Source organism: Panicum virgatum, chromosome 9N (assembly GCF_016808335.1).
Source record: "Panicum virgatum strain AP13 chromosome 9N, P.virgatum_v5, whole genome shotgun sequence".
NCBI lineage: Eukaryota > Viridiplantae > Streptophyta > Magnoliopsida > Poales > Poaceae > Panicum > Panicum virgatum.
The window spans coordinates 42,451,515-42,478,000 of NC_053153.1; the positions used below are offsets into that span (position 1 = coordinate 42,451,515).

The 26,486-nt window shown below is 44.3% G+C and overlaps 2 protein-coding genes across 2 annotated transcripts in view; one reads left to right on the forward strand and one right to left on the reverse strand.

Moving 5' to 3' along the window:
- The window catches only part of LOC120689691 (vacuolar-sorting receptor 3-like), a 40,741-nt gene extending 25,169 nt beyond the window's left edge, over positions 1–15,572 (forward strand). The window contains exons 8-12 of the mRNA XM_039972058.1: positions 12,085–12,167; positions 13,069–13,135; positions 13,723–13,851; positions 13,930–14,039; positions 14,995–15,572. Of these exons, the coding sequence (XP_039827992.1) occupies positions 12,085–12,167; positions 13,069–13,135; positions 13,723–13,851; positions 13,930–14,039; positions 14,995–15,096 (491 nt within the window). The 3' untranslated portion in view covers positions 15,097–15,572. The remainder of the gene's footprint in view (positions 1–12,084; positions 12,168–13,068; positions 13,136–13,722; positions 13,852–13,929; positions 14,040–14,994) is intronic.
- Positions 15,573–18,011: 2,439 nt separating this feature from the next.
- LOC120689694 (zinc finger protein-like 1 homolog) lies at positions 18,012–24,865 on the reverse strand. The gene is made up of 9 exons (XM_039972059.1): positions 24,681–24,865; positions 24,184–24,264; positions 23,210–23,327; positions 23,022–23,116; positions 22,842–22,913; positions 21,994–22,323; positions 21,799–21,907; positions 19,948–20,119; positions 18,012–18,374 (listed from the first exon to the last, which is right to left on the reverse strand). The coding sequence occupies exons 1-9, from the start codon at positions 24,702–24,704 to the stop codon at positions 18,287–18,289; spliced, it is 1,089 nt and encodes a 362-aa protein (XP_039827993.1). The 5' UTR covers positions 24,705–24,865; the 3' UTR covers positions 18,012–18,286.
- Positions 24,866–26,486: the final 1,621 nt, after the last annotated feature.

Here is a 26,486-nt window from a genome sequence, read left to right on the forward strand (position 1 = left end):
TAATCAAAAGGAGGATCTGGGCCGCTCATAACCGTGAGCACGGCTAGTATACCAGTTTTACACTCTGCAGAGGTTGCACATCTTTACCCACAAGTCGTGAGCTACGCCAGTTGTTCATCACACTTCCTTAGGTGAGATGGCCAGCGACTCACTACGAGGCCTTTAAAAAGAATCTCGTTGGTAAGGCGTAACCGCGAGAGTTAGGTCGGCGACGATGGGGCCCACCTCCGGGGGTACAAGCACAGGAGCGCAATCCAAGCACAGACCAAGCCGGAGGAGCAGGGACCATTGAAGCTTACTACTCTTGCCCCACAGGTAAGTTACTCCAAACCAAAAAGATCTAATTATTACGCCAGGTCTATCCCATTCTAGCCTTGTGGTAGCGCTGTTGTCCCAGGTTGTCGCTCTATGAACCGGTCCTTATGGAGAGTGGCCAACCAGGCAGTAAGCACCGTGCTGGCCCCCTAAACCATGTTTCTAAAAAAACATCTTTTAACGAGAAGTGAGCCACTCAAGCCACACAGAGTGCCACTCTCAGAATTAAATTCAAGTATACCATTAATCAATTTAATTAAAAAGGACCAAAGTGTGTTATGGCGCAGCAACCTAGCACAACTAACCAAAATGCAACCCAAAGGTATATATAAAGGATATAAACTGGCTAGGAAATCCTTAAAGGCATACAGTATTAAAATGCAGTATGAAATTGTATTTAAAAGTGAAAGGTTGTTCATGTTATACTTGCCTTCCTCGTACTGCTCTGGCTGCTGCTCAAAGTGCTCGGAAGACGGCTGCTCCGGGTACTGGTACTGGGGCTCCTCAGATGGATCAACGTCTACTCACGAACACATGGCCAAAACAATGCACGATAATAAGCATACAAACAATCATTAACAAAAACTAAGAAACAGTACATCAATACATAAGAACAGCACACTAAACTACTCTAATGCTGTTCTACGCGTCACAACGATCGCGTGAGCGCAAAAACCACCTAAAACGGAGCTAAAACGCGTAATCTAGGCTAAAAACAAGGTTCAGGGGCTTATTTGTAAGAAAACTGGAGTTCCAGGGGGTTTTCTACAAAAACCGAGGACCAAAACATAATTACTGGGTAGATTTAAGGTCTAACTCGCAAAAACTACCTGTCTGGACTGCGGGTACAAAAACCAGGAAAGCCAGGGGCCTAAAAGCTAAAAACTGGGCCTGGTTAGAAATATTTTTGAGCAGGCTAGGACGGCGGGTTAATTTCAAGGAAGGTGGAGGTCTCTTTAACAAAGACGCCAGGGCGAACCGTTACGCGCGGTTTCTGGCCGTTGGATCGAGATCCAGCGCTCCAGATCTAAAAGATCCTAGATCTAATCTTGGACATTCTTTCCAGATCGGACGGCTCTAGGCGATTGGGGCGTGGGGCGGCGGCGAAGCTCACCGGAGCGGAGGTTTCCGCGGCGGCGCATCGCCGGAGAAGTCCGAAACCGGCGTTCCAGGGCTCAAAACCGAGTGGGCTTGGGTCGGGGAGGATCTACGCGTCATGCGTGATTCACCCGTGGCCTTTACTGGGCTCGGGGAGGTCTGTGGCGAAGGGTGCACCGGCGACGGCGGGTCAGCACGGCGGAGGCTCGCCGGCGACGGCGTTCTGACCACTAGTGTGGCCTATACGCCTCTACAGCGTGCGCAAAAGTGAAGGGGGCGACAAGAAGTGCTCACCAAGGTGCGGTCGCTCGGGGAAACCGTGCAGGGGCAGCTGACGACGGTGGCTTGCGGCGGCGCACGGGCAGAGCTCGGCGTTGGGGATGACGGCGTGCTCCTCCGGGCTGCTTTTCCCTACGGGTCGATGCGCTGTCGAGCTGCGAAGGTGGTCCAGGGGTCAGGTGGGCCGGAGATGCGCCGGCGGCGAGTAATTGCAGTGAGGAGCATACTCACCGAGGCGGCGCTCCGGTGACAAATCCGGCGCTGGCGTGGTCCGGACCGGGGCAAGCGAGGCCGGGGTGGATCTTGAGCACGGGGCGGAGCTTCCGCGGGGGTTGGCTGGGGCTGGGATGCAGCGGGGTGATGGATTCACGGCGGCGCAGAGCCTTGCGTGGCGGGGCTTGGCGAGACGGGGCAGAGCGGCGCGGAGGCGGCGGATAGGGTTTCCAGGGGGTGCGGCTTGACGTTTAAAGCAGGGAGGCCGGGGATTGCGGGCGCGGTTGGGGAAGGGAACCCCCGGTGGTCTCGCCGGGGATCTCGGCGGGCCGAGCGCAGCCGTTGTGCGAGGTTGAAGGAGAGCCTGGAGGGTGGGGCCACGGCGTCAGCGGCAGCGGGCGCTTGCGGGGGCTAGCGCGAGGCAGGCCGGGGAGCGGGCTGAACGGGGGAGGAAGGGCTGCTCGCGGGCCGCGCAGGGGAAGGGAGCAGGTTGGGCTGGTGCGGTCTGTTGGGCCCGGAGGGGAGGAGTGGGCCGCCCGGTTGGGCTGAGCGCGGGGAAAGGGAGAAGTGCGGCGGGCTGGGCCTAAAACTGGGTTTGGGTTGTTCACAGGTTTGGGCTGGGTTGGCCATCGGGCTTCCTGGGACTGGGTTTGGGTTTTGGCTGGTTTTGGGTTTTGCCATTCTATTTCTCTTACTTTTCTAAATCTAATTCAAACAAAGTTTGAATTCAAATTTGAATTTGAATTCAAACCACACTCAAATAAAATTATGCACCAGCATGAATGCAACAAAAATTTAAACCTATGATAAATTTTAATTAATTAAGGAACAAAAATTAGATTAAATGCCAACTAAACACAATAAACCTTAGAAAATTTAACTAAAGCCAATTAATTTATTAATAAATACTGAAATTTAAATTAGGGCGTTACATACCCTACCCCCTTAAAGAAATCTCGTCCCGAGATTTAGCTGGGCTGGCTAGCAAAGAGATCTGGATAGGTCTTCCTCAACTCATCTTCTCGCTCCCAAGTAGCCTCAGCTTCACTGTGATGAGTGATGACTCCACTGAACTCTGCACATCTTGATGCGCTTGTTCCGAGTAACCCTCTCTGATGCCTCCAGAATCTTCACCGGATGCTCAGTATAAGTCAGATCCTCTTGGACATCGACTCCATCCAGAGGTGCCTGCTCCTCGGGTACTCGCAAACACCTCTTCAGCTGAGATATATGGAAGACATCATGAACTCCTGAGAGACTGAGAGGTAACTCCAGGCGATAAGCAACTTCGCCTTTCCGCTCTAGCACCTTGAATGGCCCCACATAACGAGGTGCTAACTTCCCTTTGACATTAAATCTGCGGATTCCTCTCATCGGAGACACCTTCAGGTACACATAATCACCAACACTGAAAGCCAGGTCTCTCCGTTTGCCATCTGCATAGCTCTTCTGTCTGCTCTGTGCAATCCTCAGATTTTCTCGCACAGCCTGAACCATCTGCTCTGCATCATCTATGATCTCAGGACCGAAGAGCTGCTTCTCACCAATCTGATCCCAATAAAGAGGAGTCCTGCACTTTCTGCCATACAATGCCTCGAAGGGAGACTTCTTCAGACTGGCCTGATAGCTGTTGTTATATGAAAACTCAGCATATGACAGGCACTTATCCCAACTAGTACCATACTGAATAGCACAAGCCCTCAGCATATCCTCCAACACTTGGTTGGTTCTCTCTGTCTGCCCATCTGTCTGAGGGTGATAAGCTGTACTGAATCGCAGCTTCGTATCCAAAGAATCATGAAGCTGCTCCCAGAACCGAGAAGTGAACTGAGACCCTCTGTCAGATATGATCTTCTTCGGCACACCATGCAAGCAGACAATCCGAGAGATGTACAACTCTGCAAGTCTAGCACCGGAGTAAGTAGTGTTCACTGGAATGAAGTGAGCAACCTTCGTCAGTCGATCCACTACTACCCAAATGGAGTTGTACCCTTTCTGAGTACGAGGCAATCCAACAATGAAGTCCATAGTGATTTCTTCCCATTTCCACTCTGGAATCTTCAAAGGCTGTAATAAACCTGCTGGCCTCTGATGCTCAGCCTTGACACGCTGACAGGTGTCACAAATAGCCACGTACTCTGCCACTGAACGCTTCATCCCATACCACCAGAAACGTTCCTTCAGATCATAATACATCTTCGTGCTGCCCGGATGAATAGAGTAAGCTGTATCATGGGCCTCACTCAGAATCAACTTCCGAAGATCATGCACATCTGGCACACAGATCCGGTTCTTGTACCACAAGGTACCCTGATCATCCTCTCTGAAATGAGGAGTCTTGCCCTTCTTGAGCAACTCACGAATCTCCTGCAGCTTCTCATCATCTTTCTGATGCTGCCTGATCTCTGACTCTAGAGTCGGTACTGCCTCAAACGCTGCACTGGAGGTATGATGCAAGAAACCCAAACTCAACTGCTCGAACTCCTCGCATAACTCTGGAGGCATCTGGAAAGCCACGGCCATGTTGACATAACTTCTTCTGCTCAGAGCATCTGCTACAACATTGGCCTTGCCCGGATGATAGTGAATCTCCAGGTCATAGTCCTTGACTAACTCTAGCCATCTTCTCTGCCGCATGTTCAGCTCATTCTGCGTGAAAATGTACTTGAGGCTCTTGTGATCAGTGTAGATATCACACCGCTGCCCATACAAGTAATGCCTCCAAATCTTCAGAGCATGCACAACTGCGGCTAACTCAAGATCATGAGTAGGATAATTCAGCTCATGCCGACGTAACTGCCGTGAAGCATAAGCTATCACTCTGCCCTCCTGCATCAGAACACACCCAAGACCATCCTTCGAAGCATCACAATATACCGTGAACCTCTTCGTCTGGTCTGGCAGAGTCAGGACTGGCGCCGTAGTCAACCTCTTCTTCAGCTCATCAAAGGCCATCTGACGCTCATCAGTCCATACAAAAGCCACATTCTTCTCCAGCAAAGAAGTCAAAGGCTTCGCGATCTTGGAGAAATTCTCAATGAACCTCCGATAATATCCTGCTAAGCCCAAGAAAGATCTGACTTCCTTCACTGTCTGCGGTGTCTCCCACTCGAGCACATCTTTCACCTTGCTCGGATCAACAGCAATGCCTCCCTGAGAGATAACATGACCGAGGAATGGAACCTCGTCAATCCAGAACTCGCACTTGCTGAACTTGGCATACAGCTGATGCTCTCTCAATCTCTGCAACACGAGCCTCAGATGCTCCTCGTGCTCTTCCTCTGTCTTGGAGAAGATCAGAATATCATCAATAAAGATCACCACGAAGACATCCAGATAATCCATGAAGACCATGTTCATCAGATGCATGAAGTAAGCCGGGGCATTAGTCAAGCCGAAGGACATGACTGTATACTCATATAGCCCGTACTTGCAGGTGAATGCCGTCTTCGGAATATCCCCAGGACGGATCCTCAGCTGAAAATAACCCGAACGAAGATCAATCTTCGAGAATATACGAGCACCTCGAAGCAAATCGAAGAGATCCTCAATGCGGGGCAGTGGATGCTTGTTCTTGATAGTAACTGCATTCAGCTCACGATAATCCACACACATCCTCTTCGAGCCATCCTTCTTATCTACCAGCAACAACGGAAAAGCCCAAGGAGAGAAACTGCGACGGATATAGCCCTTGGCTAGCAACTCATCAATAGTCTTCTTAACTTCTTCATGCTCTATAGGTGCCATACGGTAGGGCCGCTTTGCAATAGGAGCTGTGCCAGGCAAGAGATCAATACAAAACTCAATGGCGCGTTCAGGCGGCATACCTGGCAAATCATCCGGAAAGACATCCGGGAATTCAGACACCACGCGAATACCGTCCGTGGGTCTAGCCTCCATCTGATGAAGAAATCCAGAAGGCTCTACTGCACTGATAACAACCTCTTGGCCACTGGAATCTGATAGCAAGACTGTCCTCTGAGCACAATCTATCCGAACTCCCCACTTGGCCAGAGTCTCCATTCCCAGAATGACATCAATGCCCTTGGTGTCTAGCACCATCAGATCAGTACAGAACTCTACTCTCCTCAAAGAAACACTGACTCTCGGGCAGTAAGTGTGAGACCTCAACTGTCCTCCCGGTGAAGATACTAACAGGCACCTCTTTAATGTGCTAGTATGAATACCATGATGCTCGACAAAAAACTGAGTAATGAAGGAATGCGTAGCACCAGTATCAAAAAGCACTGTAGCTGGATATGAATTAACCATGAACGTACCAATAACCACGTTGGGAGCCTCGGCCGCTGACTCGGCCGTCACGTGGTTCACCCTGCCCTGTGCTGGCGCCCTGGGCTGAGCTGGGCGCCCCTGCTGTCCCGCCTGCGCCTTCCGGGGGCAAGCGTTGGCGTAGTGCCCCGGCTGGCCGCAGTGAAAGCAGGTGCGAGGAGGTCCCTGAGCCTGCTGTCCGGTAGGAGCTGCCGGACGTGGAGCCTGCGGTGCCGGTGGAGCTGGTGGAGCAGCACGAGCCGGAGGTGCCGGTAACCTCGGGCCCTGACCTGCCTGCTGCTGTCGAGGCGGGTACTGCTGCGGTGGCCTCTGCTGGTACTGCTGAGGAGGCCGGTACTGAGGCTGGTACTGCTGGGGCTGCTGGAGTCGAGGACGAGTGTTGCTGCCGGAAGCAACGGGGACAACCTTCCTCTTCTTGTCCTCCATCTCCAAGTGCTTACGCTCAGTGTTGAGCGCACTGTCAACCAGATGGTTGAAGTCGTCGAAGCGGAGGTTGAGCAGCGCGTACTGGAGGTAGTCCTCAAGACCCTCCATGAAGTGCTCCTGCTTCTTGCGGTCATCCGCAACCTCGGCAGGGGCGTAGCGTGCCAGCTGAAGAAAGCGATCACGATACTCCGTGACCGACATAGTCCCCTGAATTCACAAAGACAGATAGATATCGGCAGATTAACTCAAGATTCATAAGGATAGAACAAGGGGTATTAGCTCAAAAGAAAACCATGAATGATTATACTTAAGATTACCTGCTTCAGTGCAAGGAACTCCTTCTGTTTCATCTTCATAACGCCCGCGGGGACGTTGTGGCTGCGGAAACGCTCCCTGAACTGGAGCCAAGTGAGACTCGCGGTCATGGACCGGGTGGGACTCCCACCAGTCCAAAGCTGCCCCTCGCAGCTGTCCTGCTGCGTACAGAACTCGCTCAAGATCATCGCACTGGGCGATGTCCAGCTGACGCTCCACTGCACGGAGCCAGTCGTCAGCCTGAAGAGGGTCGGACGTGTGAGAGAACGTCGGCGGGTGACCCCTCAGGAACTCAGCACGCCTGTCGCGAGGCTGCGGCGGTGGAGGAGGCGGAGGCTGAGTGTGAGCGTGCTGAAGAGCCTGAACAGTGTTGTTCAGGGTAGCCATCATCTGCATCTGGAGCTGGAAGTACTGCTCCGGAGTCAAGGGTGGAGGCATCGGGATCCCAGTACCCTGGTTGTTCTGACCCTGCTGCTGGCCAGAACCGGAACCGGTGCTCCTGGTGTTCACCATCTGATTTGAACAAAAGATTTCACGAGTAAGGATATTGCAAGAATAAACTCAGATGGATATGATAACTCTTTGCGGAAAAAGACTCAGCCATGATAAAGTAGACAGGATAGAGTTGACTGTTTTACCCCCAACGATCTAACTCATTTTATTAATTAGTTAACTTTAACATCTGAGTGATTTTCTTTAAGCAAAATTTAAACTACTAAGCTATGCAATCAATCAAAAATCCAAATCAAGCATGTAGCAATATAACAAGCAGACAATTTTCACAACTTAGCCGAGTTTAGCAATAGACTCGACTAACACAACGCGTCGCAGAACGTGCTATCGTATTATTATAAAAAGGTCACCTAGCTATGCTCATGGTGGTCAGATGACTGATTCAGGCCAAAATCTACGAAACTGTTCTTCAGAGAGAGAAATCAAGGCAAGAAGGATAAAAAGTCAAAGAAGTCAAGGGGTATAATAGTAAAATAATTTCAGCAACCAAGGATTGGGGAGAAGAAGTGCTAAAACTCGACCAGTTCTATCTAGGCTTCGTCCTACAGTCGATACGGCTCTGATACCACTTTGTAACACCCGGTTTATAAAAGAACATAAACCGAGCAATCATATACGTGCCAGGATCAAGTCACACGTATATACAACAGAATGAACAGTATATCATAGCACATATCACGTAAAAAGATATAATAAAGCGAATACGAATGTTATTTATTACAATAATGACAAAATGTCTGATACAGCGGAAGCGAAGTACAAAATACGATAAATCTCTCCGAAGCTGAAGCAGGGCGCCACAGGGACGTCGACTGGGAGACGAAGCACCTAGAAGTCCTCGTAGTCCTGGTAACGCTGGACGAACTCCCTCGTGTCGGCAGGAACTGAGCAGCAGTAGCGTAGCCAAGAGGAAAAAGTAGAGAAGAGGCAAGAGTGAGTACACAACTTGTACTCAACAAGTATAACACAAACTATGAGGCTCTAGGCTGGCTAACTCAACTGCATTAGCTTTTAAGTGTTGGCAAAATTTTATTAAAGCTATTTACTATGAGTTGATGAATTACCATTAACCCGGTTACATAGTGATTAATCAGAATTAATTAAGAAACTATTGAGAACCAAACCGAAACCAAGCCACCAAGGTAAACCCCGAGAAGCACCTCCCTCGTCGGAAGAAGATAACTTCACTAATCAAAAGGAGGATCTGGGCCGCTCATAACCGTGAGCACGGCTAGTATACCAGTTTTACACTCTGCAGAGGTTGCACATCTTTACCCACAAGTCGTGAGCTACGCCAGTTGTTCATCACACTTCCTTAGGTGAGATGGCCAGCGACTCACTACGAGGCCTTTAAAAAGAATCTCGTTGGTAAGGCGTAACCGCGAGAGTTAGGTCGGCGACGATGGGGCCCACCTCCGGGGGTACAAGCACAGGAGCGCAATCCAAGCACAGACCAAGCCGGAGGAGCAGGGACCATTGAAGCTTACTACTCTTGCCCCGCAGGTAAGTTACTCCAAACCAAAAAGATCTAATTATTACGCCAGGTCTATCCCATTCTAGCCTTGTGGTAGCGCTGTTGTCCCAGGTTGTCGCTCTATGAACCGGTCCTTATGGAGAGTGGCCAACCAGGCAGTAAGCACCGTGCTGGCCCCCTAAACCATGTTTCTAAAAAAAAACATCTTTTAACGAGAAGTGAGCCACTCAAGCCACACAGAGTGCCACTCTCAGAATTAAATTCAAGTATACCATTAATCAATTTAATTAAAAAGGACCAAAGTGTGTTATGGCGCAGCAACCTAGCACAACTAACCAAAATGCAACCCAAAGGTATATATAAAGGATATAAACTGGCTAGGAAATCCTTAAAGGCATACAGTATTAAAATGCAGTATGAAATTGTATTTAAAAGTGAAAGGTTGTTCATGTTATACTTGCCTTCCTCGTACTGCTCTGGCTGCTGCTCAAAGTGCTCGGAAGACGGCTGCTCCGGGTACTGGTACTGGGGCTCCTCAGATGGATCAACGTCTACTCACGAACACATGGCCAAAACAATGCACGATAATAAGCATACAAACAATCATTAACAAAAACTAAGAAACAGTACATCAATACATAAGAACAGCACACTAAACTACTCTAATGCTGTTCTACGCGTCACAACGATCGCGTGAGCGCAAAAACCACCTAAAACGGAGCTAAAACGCGTAATCTAGGCTAAAAACAAGGTTCAGGGGCTTATTTGTAAGAAAACTGGAGTTCCAGGGGGTTTTCTACAAAAACCGAGGACCAAAACATAATTACTGGGTAGATTTAAGGTCTAACTCGCAAAAACTACCTGTCTGGACTGCGGGTACAAAAACCAGGAAAGCCAGGGGCCTAAAAGCTAAAAACTGGGCCTGGTTAGAAATATTTTTGAGCAGGCTAGGACGGCGGGTTAATTTCAAGGAAGGTGGAGGTCTCTTTAACAAAGACGCCAGGGCGAACCGTTACGCGCGGTTTCTGGCCGTTGGATCGAGATCCAGCGCTCCAGATCTAAAAGATCCTAGATCTAATCTTGGACATTCTTTCCAGATCGGACGGCTCTAGGCGATTGGGGCGTGGGGCGGCGGCGAAGCTCACCGGAGCGGAGGTTTCCGCGGCGGCGCATCGCCGGAGAAGTCCGAAACCGGCGTTCCAGGGCTCAAAACCGAGTGGGCTTGGGTCGGGGAGGATCTACGCGTCATGCGTGATTCACCCGTGGCCTTTACTGGGCTCGGGGAGGTCTGTGGCGAAGGGTGCACCGGCGACGGCGGGTCAGCACGGCGGAGGCTCGCCGGCGACGGCGTTCTGACCACTAGTGTGGCCTATACGCCTCTACAGCGTGCGCAAAAGTGAAGGGGGCGACAAGAAGTGCTCACCAAGGTGCGGTCGCTCGGGGAAACCGTGCAGGGGCAGCTGACGACGGTGGCTTGCGGCGGCGCACGGGCAGAGCTCGGCGTTGGGGATGACGGCGTGCTCCTCCGGGCTGCTTTTCCCTACGGGTCGATGCGCTGTCGAGCTGCGAAGGTGGTCCAGGGGTCAGGTGGGCCGGAGATGCGCCGGCGGCGAGTAATTGCAGTGAGGAGCATACTCACCGAGGCGGCGCTCCGGTGACAAATCCGGCGCTGGCGTGGTCCGGACCGGGGCAAGCGAGGCCGGGGTGGATCTTGAGCACGGGGCGGAGCTTCCGCGGGGGTTGGCTGGGGCTGGGATGCAGCGGGGTGATGGATTCACGGCGGCGCAGAGCCTTGCGTGGCGGGGCTTGGCGAGACGGGGCAGAGCGGCGCGGAGGCGGCGGATAGGGTTTCCAGGGGGTGCGGCTTGACGTTTAAAGCAGGGAGGCCGGGGATTGCGGGCGCGGTTGGGGAAGGGAACCCCCGGTGGTCTCGCCGGGGATCTCGGCGGGCCGAGCGCAGCCGTTGTGCGAGGTTGAAGGAGAGCCTGGAGGGTGGGGCCACGGCGTCAGCGGCAGCGGGCGCTTGCGGGGGCTAGCGCGAGGCAGGCCGGGGAGCGGGCTGAACGGGGGAGGAAGGGCTGCTCGCGGGCCGCGCAGGGGAAGGGAGCAGGTTGGGCTGGTGCGGTCTGTTGGGCCCGGAGGGGAGGAGTGGGCCGCCCGGTTGGGCTGAGCGCGGGGAAAGGGAGAAGTGCGGCGGGCTGGGCCTAAAACTGGGTTTGGGTTGTTCACAGGTTTGGGCTGGGTTGGCCATCGGGCTTCCTGGGACTGGGTTTGGGTTTTGGCTGGTTTTGGGTTTTGCCATTCTATTTCTCTTACTTTTCTAAATCTAATTCAAACAAAGTTTGAATTCAAATTTGAATTTGAATTCAAACCACACTCAAATAAAATTATGCACCAGCATGAATGCAACAAAAATTTAAACCTATGATAAATTTTAATTAATTAAGGAACAAAAATTAGATTAAATGCCAACTAAACACAATAAACCTTAGAAAATTTAACTAAAGCCAATTAATTTATTAATAAATACTGAAATTTAAATTAGGGCGTTACAGTTTTTATTTTTTTAGATGTTCTTTTCACCCTGCTATGTACCTTATAGCATAATGGAGTAAGTATCATAGAAGGGATGCTAGATGTCAGCAACTTGAAGAAAAGTGTGGGCAAGTAAAGCGAAAACATTAGACTTGGAGAGAATTATCTCATGCATAAGTTGTTCCATTAGAGAGCACCTCCTAAAAATTTGATGAGGAGTGATGGAGGCAGAAAAGTGTTAGGACTTGGAAGTGTCTGTTCCACTCGCTAGCTTTGTTTTCTTTAGTGTATCCAGATAGTCCAGACAAATCTGCATGGTTAAGTCTGCTCAAGAGGTGATGCCTATAAACAGGTCAAATGGGATCCAGTAACACTGGTAATAAAACTTACAATTGCACTATGGGTTAGGTTTACAAAAATATTTGTTTTGAGCAGTGACAGTTTTTATCATTGTAATTCTGGAATTGAATTGTGTTTTAGTATTATGAACTTGCACAGCTTGTATGCAGTTGCCTTCTTTTGACTTTGGAGTATGCATCTCATTTACAGCACTCTGAAACATGCACAGGTCTGTTAGACAATTTATATAAGGAGAAGTTTATAATGATTATCTATGTTTCTTGCAGCTGCTGGGCCAGGAAAATGCTTGATAAACCATGGAGGGTGTTGGCATGAAACTCGCAACGGAAAAACATTCTCTGCTTGTCAGGTAGGTCTAGAACTTATTAAGGGGCCGTTTGCATTCTCTCATTTTGGAGGAATTAAAATCTACTTAATAAACTAGGCTATTTGGCTTAAAATTTGACATTCCACCACTTTCCAAAGTTTAGATATAGGCCTATCCTAAATTCATAGGGTGGGAGATGGAATTTTTTTTTCGATAACGCAGGAGAGCTACGCTTCATTGCATTAGAGAGAGAATAAAAGTCCCATACAACTCCATCTCACATACAGGGACCAAATATGTGAGGTAGGTTGAAAAGATCAAAAGCTAGCCTATGAAACAAATAAGAGCATGACCAAAACCTTGACCTAGCTGCTTTGATTACATCAATGAGGCCCAGGTCTTGCAGCTTTTTAGCGATGGCCAGGCACCACAGGCTGTGTTCGTCCTTGATGTCCCTCGTGATGGAGTTGACCGAGGGAGGCACCCCCTCAAACACACAGGCATTTCTGTGCTTCCATATCATCCAAGCGCCCAAAATTATTAGGGAGTTTACTCCTCTCTTGTATTCTTTTTTCACCTTCTTTATCACCTTACGCCACCATTCCGCGAAGCTATGCTCCCGCTGCCTTGGAATGCAATCACCAAGATTTAGTGGAGATGGAATTTGATTGTATACACCACCAAACTATGTTTCTGTTCCGTATCTTTTAGCACGCTCTTTGGCTCACTCCTCTATAGTAGAAATATAGCACATAAGTATCTCCCTCATATGGCCAACAATAGTATACAAATATATACCGTATATAATCATATTAGCTTTATAATTTTTTGTCTAAATTATGATTATTAGAATGGAATTCAATTCCAAGGTTCCAAACGGGGCCTAATGGATATTGATCTGTTGTTGCTTTAATAAAAATTCTCTCCAAAAAAATATTTCCAGGAATCTGGAGATGGGAATTGCCAATGTCCAGCTGGTTTCCAAGGGGACGGTGTTAAAAAATGTGAAGGTGCTATGTGTACTACTATAAGTTGACTCTGCATTAACTTTTTCATCCCTTTCTTATGTTTCTAATGATAGTTATTTTGGTGATCTTAAAAGTTCTTTCATTATTGTGCTAGTGACATTATAGGATTTCTTTGATCTAAAAGTTATCTGCTTTTGTAAATGTATACATAAAACTAGGAAGTATGCATCAGTAGATATATGGTTATTAAGTATTTGACTTGTTTTGTTTCAAAGATCTGCAACATCAGACTTGTTATCTTTCAAAACATTTTCTGCAATACCTTGTGCTTGTTTCATCATGGAATGGCGAGTCAATGCCTTCTTTTTTTCTTGACACGATCCTCCTATTAATTGTAAATCATCCATCTAATTAGCACTAGCAACAAGCTATCCTTAGGGTGGTAGGGGCATCGGGTGCAATATGTTGGCTTGAGAAACCAATGCACAAAATATCTGCACCCTAAATCAACTTGCTACTCATCCATTTTCGATTGCTGGCAGTATTTATTTGTTAATGAAGTATATTTGGTGCAGTGCAAAATATACAATATGCCTTAAACCATATTTTCTTTTCATTCACCTTTGCAGACATTGATGAGTGCAAGGAGCGAAAAGCTTGTCAGTGTCCTGAATGCAACTGCAGAGATACATGGGGTGGCTATGACTGTACTTGCAGCGGTGACCTTTTATACATCAAAGAGCATGACACATGCATAAGTAATTTCCAACTCAATTGATGTTTTTTACTTATCTTTACTGTATCAATTAACTATTATATGGATGGCTAATCTGTAGGCAAGACAGCAGTTCAGGCTAAAGCAGCATGGGCTGCAGTGTGGGGTATCTTGATAGTTATCATTGTTGTGGCTGTGGGAAGTTACATTGTATACAAATACAGGCTAAGGGTAAGCTACAACATGCACAGCCATGCTTTCGTTCTTGCAGTGTCATTGTGACCTTGTTTAACGATGAATGGTTTTACTACATTTGAGCCTGTTCCTGACATAGGAGTAGCTCTATTCATTAATTAGATTCCATTTCCTAAATGCGCACCCTTTTAGGTTGCTTGATGGTCCCTTTTATATTGAGTATATGCTTAGATTTGTGCTTTCATGTGTAGACATGTCCAACTAGTCAAATTTACATGCATAATCAATTTGATCTATAGATCTGTGCTATTTTACCATCAGTTAGGATTTGACCAATGTTGCATCTAAAACGCAATGATGGAAGTAAGACCTTACACGTGGCCGCAAAATAGATGTCTCTTGTTGCTACTGTTTGTGATTCACTTCCTTGTACTCGGTCCGCAGAAATTTTAGTCAGTTTTACTTTACCACGTGTTCACCTTCAAATTTAGTCACTTTTGGTTTACCATATGTCCATGTAACATGTGCCACTATTTCTTGTATACATGCTAGTGTTCTTCATATAGTTTATGAATTCTTGTGACAAGGCAAAAAAGCTGTGCCATTACTTCATATCATAAATCATGTATCTTGATTTTGTACCTGGTTGCATGCTGCATGTTTCAATACTATAGGCATTATTACTTTATCACGCACGCATTTCCAACCAGAGGATCTTATTTAATGTACATATGAAATGTGACAGCTTTGTGTGCTAATTTTGTGCTCTTTAGTTTCAAACTGAACGGTCGTGAGTACAGTAACTTGTGCCAGTACGTTAAAAGTTTTTTGTTTTCTGTTAAATTGTATTTCGTATATTAATTGAGAAAATATTTACTACCGATGATTCATGGTACTCTAAAGTTACTCCTACTTCCTGTTTGTTTTTCTCTCTAGTTTTTACTTGCTAGTACCAACTGATTAGCTGAATTCCATTTGTTTGTTCTTTCAGTCATACATGGACTCTGAGATCAGAGCTATCATGGCACAATATATGCCACTGGACAATCAAGGAGAGGTTCCAAATCATACACGAGAAGAAGATCGTTCATAAAAAAATCTGCTTTATGCGCACACTGTTGCATGGTAGGCCCGTAGGACCAAATTGACAGCAAGGTGGAAATGCGATGTGAGCCGTGACGACGACATGCACAAACTGATCATGCAGGTGATAATGGTATGACTTGGAGCGAATGTTGATCTTATTAGCCTCTTTATTTATTGGGAGCAGTTTCGTCTTGTGTATCATTGTAAGCTCCATATGTGCGAGTTTACATCAGTAGGTTTTTGTTGTGCAGTCCAGTATTCATAGATTTTTAGCCTATGGATGTATGTTGTTGGCTTGTTGCTGATCCATCGTATCTTTCGAGTTTCCACTAAATGGCGCACGGGAAGATTCCTTGGACAACCATGTTTATTGGATATAACATTACACGAGTCCTCTTGTACCACACGGAATAAATAATGGCCATCCATATCTTGTGAACAGGGGAAACTTTCCGGTTTGCAAGAAGTTTCTTGGAATCCTGACTTCTTTTTTCTAAAAATTTGTTTGATTCCTTGTGTCATCTATATCATTAAGAATGGGATTGTGTCGAGGTTCGAACGATTGGATAGTTGACACGCTATAAATTCTGGGGGAAAAAGCGTTTTGCCCCCAGTCCAAAGAATTGTGATTTTACCCCTTCGTTTTAAACTTTGTGATTTTACTCTTGTTATTTTCAAACGAAGCAGCCGTTTGCCCTTACTTTACGACACTGTTAGGGTTTCTCGGATTAAATGGTAGAAAGAAAAGGAAATGAAAAAACACCTAGAGGAAAAGACAGAAATGCTCATAAAGTGGAGCGGCGCCCTTGTTATTTCACCGCCTCCCAGCCCTCGCTCCACCGCCTTTCCTGACTCGACCTAGGGTTTGGAGCGGCGCTCTCCCAGCCCCCTCTCCACTGCTCTCACTGTCCCTCCCCCTGTGGACCCGCAGCCCCAGCGCGCGGACTTTAGGCGCGAGGGTGTGCAGTCTAGCTGTGCGGGCCCCTCCAGTGCGCGAACTCGAGGCGAACTCTAGCCGCGCGGGCGTCCAAGCATGTGTTTGTAGCTGTGCGGACTCCATTGAATTCGGATTGGAGATTTCATCTGTTTGTAGCATGTGTTAGCTGGTTTGGTCTATCATCCTGAGGCCCAAGTAATGCGTTGTTGGTCAGTGCCATTGAGGTTTTTAGGATGTTGGTTCTCAGTTACGCATGAGTTGTGGTTACCTTGATGTCATGAGTCGAGCTAGTAGATTTAGGATTGATTGAAGAACTTGCAATCGTGTGTCTGTAGTGTTACAGACTCACTGTGGTAGCAGCGTCCAGAGAATTTTGATGGAATTGAGTTCTTCCTAGCTGTGTAGTAGGTTTTATGCCCCGTAGCATTTGATGTTGGATGGCATGACATTAACACAGGTGTTGGTGCTTACATTGATTTCACGTATTGGGCCCCGTGGGTAAATTAATTAAGAAAAAAATCTTTCCGGTGGTTGCAGCAACTTCTGGGAGGCTTGCAACTTTGTGGGATTTCAATGCTTGATACGTAGAACTAGTTTCTTAGGAAACCCACTATTTTTATTAAACATGTCATTTAGATCCATGTGTTGGTGTTTCACATGGTTTTTATATCTCTATGTTGTCATAAAAAATGGTACTAAGATGTAGACTAGGGGCAAACTGAGCCTTCGTTTTGAAATCGCAGGAGTAAAATCATAAAGTTAAAAAAAATGAGGGCAAAACCATCATTACACTGCAAAATAGGGGGTAGAAATGCTTTTACCCCTAAATTCTATGGTATAATTTCGCCAAAAAAAATGCACGGTACGGTCGGTTAGTGGATCAATTGTTCTGCAATTTCATGCAGCCTGTCGCGAAATGGTGCAAGCATTGTTGTACTGCTTTCGGAGATCAATTTGCTTGTCACTGCACACCTGTTGCTTCAGGGCTGTTCTTCGCACGAGTTCAGTTTGGTTGCTTCAGGGCGGCGGCTGAAGAGAGATCCTTGTGGGGGACCGCGCCTGCCCTGCGATGGCTCCTCCAATGCTTGCATATAAGTTTTTTTATAGAAAAAGGAAGCCTTTTTGGGTTGCATAGGAAATGAGGAGAACATTATTTACTGACCACCTATCACATGGGTCAGGGGAGAAGTGGACCATTTCGTACGACTAGATACTATTCACACTTTCTTAGAGCTCGTTTAGTTACCAAAAAATTTCACCCAAAAATTTTCACCTCCCCTTTGAACACATGTATGAAGCACTAAATGTATTTAAATAACAAAACTAATTACACAGTTTGGATGTATGCGACGAGATGAATTTTTTGAGCCTAATTAGTACATAATTAGCTATAAGTGCTACAGTAACCCACATGTGCTAACGATGCGGTCAAAGATCTCGAAAGATTGTCTCGCGGTTTCCAAGTGAGTTCTGAAATTAATTTTTTAATTAGTGTTCGAAAAACCCTCCCGACATCTGGTCAAACATTGACGTACCACCCAAAAATTTTCACCTATGGGAGCAACGCCCCCTTAAGGACATTGTTCGCACCTTTGGATTGACGAATTGGGGCGTAAACAAAATGCAGGAAACTTAGGATTGGCGTATTGACGCTAGCTGGTAACTTTTCTTTTTTGAAACAACTAACAAGCTGGTAGGTTTTAAAGATAGGTGGAGATTAAAATTTTCAAACACAAGATTCTGACTACATTCACGAAAAAAACTCTACAAATTTTCATAACATAGGGTTCGATGTTGGTTATCTCCTACAAATTTAACCCTAAATACAACTTCAACAAAAAAGAGTAGAAACTAAATTGAAGAATAGTATGGAGTAAATTAGAGCAGTTTAAGATGTTAAATGTTAAGACTTTTGAACGAGACGGGTCTATTGGGCAAACTGAGTAGTTTTGGGTCCTTGAATGGATAAATATTTCCCGTTCCCATCAAATAACAAAGGGTAGATGGTATATTTTCTATGATTTCTCCTCAGCGGCAGATAATACAATATTGTATGGCATTATAGTTACATAAATAAGAGCACGAATCAGAACATAGCAGCAGTCAACTATAACTCTTATATGTAACTAACAACTACCCACCCTAAAACCACCAAAAAGGCCCACAGAAAGGGGGGAAAAAAGAAAAAAAACAGGAGGGTAAAACCCTTCGAATCAGCAGCAGAACAGTACAAGATTGCAAGGTCGAAAATATCAGTGTGCTACTGAATCTCATCCTCAACGAAGTTTTCAGAAAGACTGCGCTGGGACAACCGGTAATAGAGAATTCCCATCGTTGCTATACATGCCCTGCATGAACAGTGTTTTGTACATTAGCCCAAATTCTCTCTAAGCAAGAGTAAGATATTATAGCCTTGGAAACCAGACATGGAAAGATATGAGAAATGTGAGACTATGAAATATTAATCAGTGGTCTCTATAGTAGGTTAAATCCTTTTTCTAGATTTTTAAAATAGGGGTGTGCTTGCATGAGGTGGTTATCTATAAATTTTTAGATTTTGGCTAATGTTCGAAACAAATGACAACAAAATCCTTATAGTTTGGATCGAAAGCCCCTAATGGAAATAGGCCATAAAGAAATATTTCTCTTTAACCCAATGAGAAAAAATATGAGCAGGATAATAAATTTACAAGGCTGCTAATAAAGATAAATAAAAGTTACTGTGATCCAGTAACAGAGTGTATCTATTAACTTTATAAGGTAACAAGTAAAAAAGCTATATTCAGTTCATTTGTTTAATTGCAAATATCAATTGAGTTTACAAGGCTAATAAAACTATATTCAGTTTACAAGGCTACCATAATCAACGAAGAAGATAAAAAATATGAGGTTTTATTGTACTCATAATGTCAAGTACTAAAGCGTGTTGATAAGGTAAAGAGGGGTAGAGGTAGACCTAAACTGATTTGGGACAAGTCGGTTAAGAGAGACCTTAAAGATTGGGATATCTCTGAGGAGTTAGCTTTGGATAGGAGCGCTTGGAGACTAGCTATCAACATGCCTGAACCATGACCTTTGTGTCTTTTGGGTTTCATCTCTAGCCTACCCCAACTCGCTTGGGACAGAAGGCTATGTTGTTGTTGTTGTTGTAGTATAATGTCAAGTACTACCCATTAAAAGATTTATATACTCTGCATATTACAGTAGAAGTTCAACACTTGAAGATAATGATGAAATCAGTGCTAATTCTAGGTACTTCAACAAGAATCCATCACCAAGTGATGCTGAATGCCAATTCTGAATTATTGAAGAATAACTGGTGGGAACCAACTAGCTAGAATAGTTTAATGATAAATTGGAGATTCTGCTATTCTTGATAACCACCAATGGGACCAGAGTTTTAACAGTAGTTACTAATGATTTAGATAGGAAGAAGATGCATAGTGGTTTGATGCTTGCTCTAATGCATCATTTTCTATCAGTGACTGTTCTCCCTCACCCTCCCATGATCATACACAAGTGTGAAATGTGATACAAACATTGGGGAAGAATACTAGCTTGTTTGTTTTACAGCAGCAGTGCCAAACTTTGCCACCCTTAAGTTAGGCATTTTTTTCTGGCAGCTATTTACATGTCTCACAATTGTGGCATGCCAATTCCTTGTAACCTGTCACATATGCCAGACTTTCAAAAATTGCCACTATCGATCTGAGATATACTAAAAGTACAGCTCAGCAGCCTAGGTCGCTTGCACACCCAAGGCCATCACCAAATGTAGTATGTTACAAGGTAAATCAATTCTTGGCCTATTTTACTCGTAAGAAGGAAGCCCCATTCCTTAGTTGGAGGTTAAGGGAGGGTGAGCGAATACATACGAAGAAAAAAAAAGAGGAACTAATGAAAGCATGCCAGAAGACTTACAATATAGCCATTGCAAGTAAAATCTTCGTGGGATCCATTCTTGATGATCTCTGCCGGGGGCGACCCTCTGGGCCATCACTCTCCTTTTTTGAAGGTGCTGTGACTGGTAGTGTTGGCAGTGCACTAGACCAGAAAGGCAGCAGCATCCTTAGAAATCTATGACGAAATGTACCTGTACAAGGGATAAAATTATAAGCATCAAATGGTATCAGGTTGGATTTGAGGTAGCTTATGACCTCAAGATGACTAGGAAAAAAGAACATTGATCGGCTATCACAGCATCAATCGTGTCATAAATCAAGCTTGAGTAAGATGCAGAGTTTACAAACAGGTGTAGGTTTTACATTTGCTTATTACAGGACTAAGAATAAAGTAAAGCTCAAGCATGACCTGAGTCTAAATTCCAAATTCAGTGTATTTCAACCATACAACACTTCACATAATCAATCATAAATATCTCCCAGGCAAAAAATTTAAGTTCATCTAACACACTTCATTGCTAGAGTTTTATGGTGATGCTGCTCAGAGCCAAGGTGTTGCAGCTGTTCGTGAATATGTAAGTATTAGATCCGCTGTGGCCAAACATAGTTGACCATCCAACAATCCAGAGATTAATTTTTAGAGGAATGATACAATTGTGTTTTGTGTCAAGATGGCACTGAAGAAATTGCTGAGCATCTATTCTTTGATTGCCCTTCGGCGGCTAGCAGATGGTATGCTCTTGGCATAGTCTGGGATGACAATGTTAATATTCATTATAAGCATATACCAAGCAGGTTTTCATGCCATTCTTTATGGAGATCTTCATGGTTGGTGCTTGGAGTCTTTGGAACGAGCGTAATGCTCTCATTTTTAATGGAAAAATCCCCAGTTTGGCAGCCTGGAAAAATTCTTTCAAGCATGAAGTGTCTGCTCACTTGATCAGGATCAAGCCTTGCTTCCACCAGTCCATTCGACTTTGGCTTAATGCCTTGTAATCTTCAGTTTTCTCTGTTTTTTAGAAGTAGCTTGTGCTAGTTAGTCAGTTCTGGTAGTTAGTGTTTTCTTTAGCCTTTGTTCTCCGTCTGCCTAATCTCTGGTTGGGGCTCTTTTTTTTTCCTTGCCCCTGAAAGTTTCCTGTAAACCTTTTGCTTGTTCCTGGTTTTATTATAGTTGTAGGGGGGCACTTTGCCCCACAGTTTTATTCAAAAAAAATCCAGAGATTAATTCAAATATTCAAAAAGATGCAAAGAATTTTCCAAAGCCAATTATTCTTGCATATTTTTAGGACCTAAGACAAAGAAAGTGGTTGATACAGAAATCGCATTCCATTTTTTTCATCAGAATAAATCACATCTCATTAGGCCTAGATCTAGCTCAGGTAAGGCCATATACACTAAAAAAATGGCAATTTCATACATGCAGTATAGAGCCAATAAAAAATGATTATGTTTGCAGCACACATGAAACACATTAGTTCAAGCACGGTTTGTAAACTAGTCCCTACTGGGGCTTAAAAAATGTAAGGTCTAGTCAGTTAAATCAAAATATGCTTAGAGCAGGAAGATGCCATATGTTACAAGCCATTAAAAATAGCTATCCTTAGAACTCAGGAATTTGTCAGGAACATTTTAATGCCAGCAGAATCTGGTAAAACTTCGACATACCAAATAGAGACTGAAAGTATCATCATACTTATTTGCAAGGTAACCAGCAATATGATAGTGCATGGTAACAAACTTGTAGAATAGCAGCATTCCCAATAATTTATTTCAGGTCACCCATTTACAAAATCATAGCATACTACAAGGAATCCTAGGCACAAATAAAGATAAAAGAATAAACAATTCATCCTGCCTACAGCATGCTTACCCCTTTTGGTATACTTTTTACGATTTCCATCTTCGTCATCAGCATAATAAGAAATCTCTGAATTTTGTCTATCAACGCTGGTAGCACCTTTTCTTGTCATGGCACCAGGCTACAAAAGAAAGAAATAGGATTGCTGTTCTGTGAATAAGGAAAGCTCAAAAGAAAACAGACATATAGGTATATCGCAAGGCTTACCCCATGTGGGCTCGGACTTCTGATGAAGTTAGACTCCAGTTCTGGGAATTGTGTTATCACGGGACTAGGACCCTCTATTTCAACAATTTCTGGTTCAACATGGATAGATGTCCCAGATCCTAAACTAGCAGAAGCGTACATTGCAGAATGCAGTGTTGATGGCAAAGACGCATCTTGAGTTGAGCTAATTATGTTAGCACCATTCGATTCTCTATCACCAGAACTGGATAAATGTTTAAGAGGATCTGATGCAAAAGCAGGAGGGGTCCGAGTATCAGCTTTAGATATTGTCACAAAATGATTTCCAAATACATTCTTCTCCAAGCCAGTCTGCAACATATTAGAAAAGTGCAAGTTTTATCACAACCTCAGGTCTCGACAGAAAATGTCTTGCAGTAAACATACACTGAAGTCTAAATGTACTTGAGCAATCAAAACAAACTTGTTGTATATAAAGAAATCTTAAAGTTGTTAAAAGATTATAAAATTAATAGTCAATATCAATTATAAAATCATGACAGTTAATTTCAGATCTGCACTTTAATTCCATGAACCATGATACAATGCATTTTCATAAATTTCATAATCCATAAGAACCAAATGAAGAAAATCTGAAATTGGACAGCACAAGCAGTTCGGATTATTAAAGAAAATGAATAAGATATGTATAAAATAGATCCCTGATAAATACAGAAAAATTGAGCTATTCATCAATACTAGTATTTTGCAAATGCAGAATATTGCACCGAAGAACTTTTCATTAGCAGGCTTAAATGTTATGACAAACATATAAAGAGAAAATCAGTGGTTTTGACTGGGTAAGCACGAAATAGGTTGAAGGGTCTAACCTGGATTATTTCTTCTTTCAGTTTTGCATGAAGACGAGAACCTGTATCTTTAATGCTTGATGGTGGCCATATCTGTTAGGAAAGTTATAGTAAAAGATCAAAAGATTGTGTGATCCTCAGAGTTGAAGCAGCCGATTTACACATGCGCTTGCAGGGAGAGGGAGATTGAGTTCAATTTACAGGCGTGGAACATGAGGGGCAGACATATCCAGCTGGTGCTGTTTGGGTTGGAAAACTTTGGATATACGATATCAAGCATTTTGTGTGCATCACATCTATAAGTCAAGAAACGAACACCCAGTTACATCAAAGAAATAAGGCATCGTGAAATGAATGAATTTAAGCATCCTATTGAGAAAAGCACATACGTAAGCAACCCAATCGTGTGGTTTCTTCACTTCCAGCTTCCAGAACTGAATTGCAAGATGAACAGTGTTGCGGCCAATCATAATCCGAATTAATAACCCATTCAGCATAGTTTTTTACCTACAGAATAAGGACAGATGTTAGTTTCTAAATTAAACACTGCCTTTTATTCTGACCAAACTTGCAAAGATGCTAATTTGCAGTTAAGATGTAAGTAGCACTGTAACATCAAATTCTGAATTTTCCGCTCATTGAGCTGAAAGGATATGATATTGTATGATGCACCCATCTGATGTTGCAATCTAATACTGCAAACCAAATGAAAACTGGACCAAAATTAATTGCAAGCACAACGTTAATCTTCTTACTTACCTATATGAGGCAATACATACAAAAACTGAGTATGCCAGTAGCATCCTATTCTTAGTTTTGGCTTCCAAATTTAAAAAATACATTACACAGTCTACTTCATCACACCACATGGAAAAATCAGCATTCTACCAATGAGTAATAGTAGGTATAGGACAGACTCGATACAAAAAAAAAAGGAACACTTTGTAGGCTTTAGGACTCTCTAAATAAAACCTGAGACATAAGTGCAGTTATTAAAATGCGCTCAATGCATTATGCATACAAAGAAAAAGCTGATGCTCTAGCAGAGGCACTAGTGAAACGAAAACCTTGCCCAACCAACTCATTATCATGGAACCCACATCCACCCATTTCTTATAAAACTGTAAACAATTTACAGCTTATCTCTTGTTCATTGAAAGTCTCAATGGAAACCAAAACAATGTACAATAAGGCCAATGGCACAGACTGGCAGACATAATTGTGAATGATTACATCCAGGAACAGCATGTACCAAACTGGTAATATTGTGATAACAGAACAATCACTCAGTTTGGAGCCTAGATGCTCCTTGTTTGTGCGCATGCAACCAGAACCATAAAAGAAGGCAGGGAAACTTACTCACCACGCACAGCTGATGCTCCGGGAAGCATATGCACTCACCGCAGACAGGGACCTGGTGGACGAAGCAGTAAACCCTCGTCGCCTGAAACAGCAGAGCAAGACCAGAGCCGCATCAGGTCCAAACTCCACCACAAGCAGTCAAAGCAATGACAGCATCAAACAAACCCACTCCAAACAAATCCCAGAACACAGCCAGCAAGTCGGCTACAAGAACACACGAGCGATGTTCGACGAAATGCCCAAGCGTGGAACCCAGCATTCATTCCAAGGAATGAGCATGAAAACCCCCAACGCCCGCCGTGAACCCATACAGCCCCCAAAATCCGCGCCTTACGCGCCACTTGGTCGGATCCGGGCGACGCCGGCGCCGGGCCCGCCCGCCCCGCAGCCCAGATCCCAAATCCGCCGTGTGCTGCCGGCGGAGCAATACAAGACGACGCGAGAAACCTCGGGTTTCGAGGCGCACATCGCCAGATCGGCAGAGAGGGAGGGAGTTACCTTGCGGCATTTGCACACGACCATCGCCGGGGGAATTCGGAGGCCGCGCTCGAGGGATGGATCGGGCCGTGGCGGGGCGCGCCAGGGAGGGGGAGGGGGAGCGCGAGGAGCAGATCTCGCGCGGAGGCTGGAACGGAGACGGGAGACAGCAGTGTGTCCCTCTCGCTCTACCTTGTCCCGGTGGAAGTTCGGGAATCGGGATGGACGGTGTGCGGCTGGAGGCGGTCCGATGGGAATCGTACGGCTCGGATGTGTAGCTCTTTCTTCTACCCTCGATTTTGTATCATCATATTTTATAAAGATAAATAATAGGGATAGGCTATCGAACAGAAGTAATAAAGCACATAAAAGACGGCAATCTAAATATTCCTACCTAATATATAAGGACGGTCTTATTACTAATTCTAATGAGTTATCTTTGAATTTGGAATCCACCAAAAAAAATCTATATTATGCTCACTCAAGGAAAGTAGATGTAAATAGGGGCTTATACTCTCAAAAAATATATATACTAGCTTCTTAAATTAAAATGTAAAGAAAAAAATTTTGTGTTACGTCGGGAAATAATTTTCTAGAAGAACCAATGTCCGTTAGGCACTTAATCCTTATGTCATAATAGATCCGAACACTTGCCTCACGTAAAGTTTGGTCCCAATATCTCAACGTAAGTGTATGCCCGAGTTAGAAAATTTTCATTCTCCTAATTACCCTTATCTGCTTTCAGCTTATTCCATCTTATTTTCTTATAAAATACAACTGAAACTAGCTGAATTTTTTCCATCAGCAGAAAACAACTAATATTTTCACCACAATCATTTACAAACATATAATCCAACTTCAACATAATACTGTGGAGACCAGTTAGGATTTCACCGTGAAAATCTTGCCATTGCTCTGGAGGCATACTTTCTAACAGAGTAACAATCAAACTGTATCAATACAAAACTATAGTTCAAAGCCAATTTGCACATGGACAGAGTACGTAAAAACACAAAGGACTTGAAATTTTTGCCACAGTCATTTAGATAAGCTTACATGATCCATATTTCAAAATGACCTTCTCCAATATGCACACAGTTTTTATCTCATAGTGACAATTTTTAATCGTGTATCCATAACAACTAGCCTTGTAGAAACCGACTAACATATAATACACGATATACATCCTTTTGGAAGTGCACATAGCCAATGATATGCGGATCATCTTAAGCAACTCCATCTCAATTGCATCGGTTAGATATACAACCCTCTCAGCAAGCATGTAGCAAGAAAAAAAAACACATGACTGGAAATCATATTGTGCAAAAAGCCATACTAGAAGTAAAAGGTATATTGAATTCTAAACTAGAAACTCTTCTCTTAGATAACAAAATCCTTATTGCCAGCCTCACAGCCATCAATTGGACCAGGAACAATATGATCTAACCTTTTAATTTAAAAATAGCTGCACACAAAAAAAGCACAAATAGAAGCTGCTCTGATCTTTCAGTTTTTACAGAAAAGACTGCATGACATCTATATGTCACACCCCAAAATTTCGATTTTGGGTTGTGAATTTTTTTTTTGAATATTTTGAGAATTTTCCAAAATTGTCGGGCATTTATTCTTAGTTTTTCCTAGAGCTGAATCCAATTGATGAAAAGTTCTAGAATATTTTCAAGAGATTCAAGTATTGTTATTTGAAATTCTCGTGTCCCACATTATCCCTAGGACTTTTCTTGGAATTTTTGGGATTCTCGAAATATATATATTTTCTATTTGACACCCAATATGCTGAATAATTATTCAACGTGCAGCCCACCGGTC

What these genes read in the sequence shown, in the direction of transcription:
- LOC120689694 (XM_039972059.1), bottom strand. Translation starts at nt 24,704, where the DNA reads ATGGTCGTGTGCAAATGCCGCAAG. An exon ending in GAAGTCCGAGCCCACATGGG is followed by an intron (nt 21,908 to 21,993) that starts GTAAGCCTTGCG and finishes TTTCTTTTGTAG; the next exon opens with CCTGGTGCCATGACAAGAAA. An exon ending in TTACTTGCAATGGCTATATT is followed by an intron (nt 18,375 to 19,947) that starts GTAAGTCTTCTG and finishes CTGTTCATGCAG; the next exon opens with GGCATGTATAGCAACGATGG.